Here is a 5,071-nt window from a genome sequence, read left to right as displayed (position 1 = left end):
GCTCGTAGATGTCAGAGTAGCACCGCCATACACAGCTTCTATAAGAGGCATTTTTCTTTTAGAGGGGAAAGACGGACATGAGGTCGAGTTGCATGTTATCGGTAGCGTGTAAGAGAACCTTCCGTAATGCATTCTGTGCGAGTACGTGTAAGTTTCGAATCTATATGAGACCACGCACGCCACGGCCGGCCAACGGCACGAAGGAATTCGAACATCTCGACTCCCCACGGTCTCCGCAATCGTTGCGCGCCAGGGGTAGCCGAAAGCCAGGAAGCTGAACCATTGGAAGGAACCATTAGAAGGCGAGAGAACAGCAGCTATGCTCGCAGGGAAGACTAGGGATAGTGGATTTGGGGGTTATATCGCAGCCGTGTTATATGTGACAATGACAGCGCACACACCATACACCACACACACCATAAACCACAGGCACACAGACGCACACAAGACAATTAACACAACTGCTGCTCAGGGCCAATCTGCTGTCTCGGTGGCGAACCTCGGAACCAACCCCCCTAACACCCACCCCAGAAATAACAAGAGCCGGCGTGATTAGCGTGCAGCTTTCTCGAAGAGCACTGTAGATCGAAGTTCCCAGATCAAGAGAACGTGGTACCTAGCCTTCTTTTTTTTTCTTCTTTTTTTTTTTGCACGTTTTCTTCCTTGTTGTTGGCTGCTACTGTTGGCTGCTACTGTTACTGTATCTCCGGCTCGAAGGCACTGTACATGGTATACCTACCGGTCTACCGTACTTATGCTATGCGTGTGAGAGCAAGTCGAGACCTTTGCACGCACGACTACGCGTATATATGTGTAATACGTATGTGGATGTGGCATGTGGCATGTGTCTATGTAAGTATATAAGTATATACATACCTATATACATACCTATATACGGTACAGACATACAATGCCGGACCGCAAGGCGGTGAATCCGGTTTCCGGAATCAGGCCATAACACCCATCTAAGGGGTCGTGCCCTTTCGAGTTTCGAAAACTCGAGGCTACTTGTATGTATGTATATGTGTATATGTGTATATATGTGTGTGTATGTGTGTGTGTAGGTAAGTATTTCTGCGTTATCTGGCAGGCCGATGGGAAAAACAGGCAAAGCCATGGCATGCGCCGCCTCATCTTCCCTCATTTTCCCGCTCCGCTTTGCTCTGGCTTTACTTCGCTTTTTTATGCACAGTATCAACTTGTCGCCGGGGTACCTACGGACAAACCGCGTGGCCCTGGAGCACAGCACAGCCCGTGTGAATTGTAAGCCTATTGCAATGCGTGTATTGCGTAGAATATCATGCATGTAGATGTTAGGTATTATCCATTAGTTGCAAGGGGTTACTTTTACGGAGTTAGAAGAAGGAAGAGACTGGAAAGAGAAAGAGAAGAAAGAGACAGAGCCACAACACGCTTCATGTTTCACGCCCGAGATCTTTCCAGGGGGGGTCTCCAGAGAGAGGGGGGCAAAAAAAAAATCCCGTGCACACAAATAAGTGGCTGGTATTATAGACAACAATGACAACAATTCATCGCCTAGAACTCTCTCGTTCCTTATCGGGACAGGATTCGACGGGCAAGCTCCGCAGTAAGCTCGTCACGATGTAACACGAGTCGGTACGAAATCTACTGCGTGCTACTTCGTGGCCTTGTCGAGATTAATACTAACAATACTAATAACGATGCTAAAAACGATAGTACCTGATATGCGGGCCGTTTCGACAACAAAACCACCACCACTACCACCACCATTGCCGCCACCACTGCATGTCATTGTTAGAACGTTTCAAACATGGCGAACGTGACCTTCGCAGTGGGAATATCGCGAAGACCTTGCGGCTAATTGGCAATTATTATTAAGGTACTAAATAGATGAGAAGGTAGTTTAGTCATGAAATATCGTGTACGGATTGTCTTTCCTCGGGGTGTGTCTCATTGGTTTTCGCCCACGATCCCCTAGCTCTCCTTCACCGGTGTCCAAACCTTTTTTTCCCTTTCTCGCAGTCCCACGCCTAGATGTCATCGACTTTCTCTTTCTGTAAGCCTGGGCTCTGATTCGTTCCGCGCCTTCTCCTGTTTATGCTCCTATGTATTTGAATGGGGCTAGAAAAGTTTTTTGACTGAAACGGTTTACCTAGCATGGTTAGGTGTGCTTCTCGAAAAGTACGGTGAGGCACATCTCTTTCTCTTTCTCTCCCTCTCGTGCCCTGTTGTACTTTTGGTATGGTTTTTTTAATCCGTGGGTATCTTCTGCCAACTCCTCAACCCGTTGATCTTCTCTCGGATCCCCGTTTCCCAATCTGCCCGAGCCTGCCGCCAAGTTGCGGTCAACGTAAAAGTAATCTGTAGTGTCTTCCTTCCGTTAGGTATAATCTCGTGCCCCCTGCTTCGGTAGGGTACTATCGTCGTAGTGATATGGCGATGGTGATCGAAAAAAAAAAAAGACAAAGTAAAGTAGAAGCGTTCGTCATCTCGAAGCGCATGCGTAGTAAATGTATTGACTTGAGTTATTTTTGTAAAATCAAACGAGCTTCAAAGCCACCGCCCAACCCCTTCCCCTTTCCCCATGATTTCTAGGTTTTAGTCGTCAATGTGTCAATATTACGAATAAAAGGCATGCTCGTCGTGGTTTGGTATCTCTAGTATTAAGCAATTACCCGCCCCGGAGACCAGGAGAAGGCAAAACCCTGGCCTATTACTATTTGTTGTACAGTAACTCCATTGGTGATAACAGTAAATATGCGTTTGTAAACATGCTTGATGCGTCGCGCGTTTTAGATCGGTAATTCCGTAAGGTTAATTAGTCGTAGAGGCATGTAGAATTCCCCTCTCTTCGTTACTTTTGCCGAGTCGACAACATTTCATGGCTAATTCCTAACTCACGGCTTCCGATGTAAAGTAACGTATTATGGTATTCGACGACGGTGCTGGGTCGTGTTCGTCTTGTTGTCACTCTGATACCAGAGTGTCGGTGATGGTGGCGTCCACTTCTGGTTACACCTCAACCCTGAAGCTGCTGCGGATAGATGGTGTCCCCAGACCCAGGAGCTGAAACTCCTGGCGGGGACGCTGATTGCTATAAGTTTTCCTCCCCAACATCCGTCGCCTCTCCAGAAAGCTGCGCCGCCCGCTCTCGGCAAGCCTGAGGAGTAAACCCGGGGCCAACTTTGTTGGAAACGAAGCGCCACTTCTCGTTTTCGTAGTCTTGAAGCGCCGTCCGAAGCTTTTGGTCCTGTAAATTTGTAATTAATATCCACATGCCGGCAAATCCGCGTAAATTGGGCACGTTAGTCATGGTGAACTTACTGTTTCGTCTGTCCATTGAGTCGTCTTTGCTTTGAGCTTCGTGCAATACCGGACTTGGAGCGTACCCGAGGAACGCCCCGGGAAGAAGTCGGCAATCTGTTTCCACGTCAAGCTTTTATTTTCCTTCAGATCGATAAGCAGTGCGTCATCTTCTGGCGTAAACTTTAGCTTCGGCCCTCTTGGCCTCGGTGCCGGCGGTGGCATCCCGGCTTGTCCCACTACGCTCGGAGCGCCACCCCCAGCGGCCCCCATGCTTCCGTCACCTTCGCGTCTCATCATCTTCGAAGGCGGCCCTTGATCTGGTAAGCGGTGATGATGGTGAGTTGGAGCTGCGCCGGCAGCCTGCGCATATGCACCCCCCATAGACTGCTGCATGTTATCTAGATCGCCTGATTCAAGTTCAGACATTCCGCCGGATAAGTCAAGGTCGTCTGGACGACTGCGTTTCGTCCCAGCACTGTGCGGCTGAGTAGGCGTCATAGCCGGGTATAACGGCGGACCAACCACGGAGTGAGGCGACTGTGTTGGGCCGTAGTGTGAAGGCTGATGAGCCATATGGCGAGCGGCCGGATGGCCGCCGAGATGCGCCGGATCCATTAGGATCTGGTGGTGATGGGTGGGGTGATGCTGCGACATGGTGTGGTGAGAGTGCGACTGCGCCGATTCATGTAAACTCCCGTGTCCCGCGTGCTGCATTGGATTTCCTCTGTGGTGATGCGTGTCGTATGCGTGTTGAGACTGGCTCTGCTCGCCCGGATGCGATTCTTGTGGAGAGTAATCGACATTGTAGTCCGGTCCTACTCGATAGTTGCCCGCCAGTGTGCCGTCGATGCATGGGTTCCGCCAGAGCGAACCGCTCTGGACGGTCGCCGGAGTCTGTATAGAAATAATTTGATGGACTGGAGCCCCTCGGGGCTGCTGGTGTGCGGGCGGTTGTAAGTTGGGAGGGCGAGTCTCGCGCGTGGGATCGATGATGATGCCCGTCCTGTCGGATTGGGGTTGAATAATTAGTAGGCTGAGCACTTACTTGCCCAGCAGCCGAGTACATATGCTGTTGCAGTAGTAGTCGTCGGTGAGTTAGTTGGTCAGGTGCGGGACGTTGTAGGATTGTGTGGTGTTAAGGTAAGATCGTCTTGCAGGGCGGCGAATATCCGTAAGCCAAAGAAATAAAAATCAAGTTCGGGGCAGCCCGCGCAGGCTCTTTAACAGCTCACTGGCACCTAAGCTTGGCCGAGAGTATGGGGATCCGTCCCTTTTCTTGGATTCCTTAGCTGGGTCTATTATATGGTAACAAAACATCAAAGTGGAAAATGAACAGCAGCGGGCAAGGGATGCATTATATCGTCTGATCTTCTTTTCTCGTTTCTGTCCAGGCAGGGACGAGCTAGGGAACGACCCGCAAGTACTATGACAACCTGGAACTACCTCTCTTTTTTCATCCACAGGTTAAAGCACTTGACCTGATTTGCCATGTGCGAGACAAGTATCGTTCCTGAACGGGTGTGGAGATTCGGTTACCTCGCCCGGCGATGACGGTAGCATAATTTGGTGATCTTATGCCATGGTCAGCTTGCCGGATATAGAAGATACCCCAGCCGGAGGTTATGATGCAACTGGGGCAACGATAAACCCACAACGGGTGAGGTACTCGGACACTGACAGGGTGAGAAAGTACCAGTTGTCTTCTTGTGACCCTGGTCGAGCTCTTCCCCAAATAAGATTGCCAAAGGTCTAAGTAAATCCAAAGAGAGGAACGTCTGGAAAA

The 5,071-nt window shown here is 50.0% G+C and overlaps 1 protein-coding gene across 1 annotated transcript; it reads right to left on the bottom strand.

Moving 5' to 3' along the window:
• Positions 1-2,826: 2,826 nt before the first annotated feature.
• F4813DRAFT_175609 (uncharacterized protein) lies at positions 2,827-4,551 on the bottom strand. The gene is made up of 2 exons (XM_049239248.1): positions 3,307-4,551; positions 2,827-3,232 (listed from the first exon to the last, which is right to left on the bottom strand). The coding sequence occupies exons 1-2, from the start codon at positions 4,000-4,002 to the stop codon at positions 3,077-3,079; spliced, it is 852 nt and encodes a 283-aa protein (XP_049103845.1). The 5' UTR covers positions 4,003-4,551; the 3' UTR covers positions 2,827-3,076.
• Between the last annotated feature and the right edge of the window lie 520 nt (positions 4,552-5,071).

Source organism: Daldinia decipiens, assembly GCF_022478715.1.
Source record: "Daldinia decipiens strain CBS 113046 unplaced genomic scaffold F4813scaffold_3, whole genome shotgun sequence".
Taxonomy (NCBI): Eukaryota; Fungi; Ascomycota; class Sordariomycetes; order Xylariales; family Hypoxylaceae; genus Daldinia; species Daldinia decipiens.
Note: the sequence above shows the minus strand (reverse complement) of the source record. Positions and strands in the feature narration are given on the sequence as shown.

Bases quoted from the DNA above. Each gene is read 5' to 3' on its own strand.
- F4813DRAFT_175609 (XM_049239248.1), bottom strand. From the start codon at position 4,002: ATGCAGCACGCGGGACACGGGAGTTTACATGAATCGGCGCAGTCGCAC. The intron at 3,233-3,306 runs GTAAGTTCACCA...ACAAATTTACAG, and splicing joins CTCAATGGACAGACGAAACA to GACCAAAAGCTTCGGACGGC.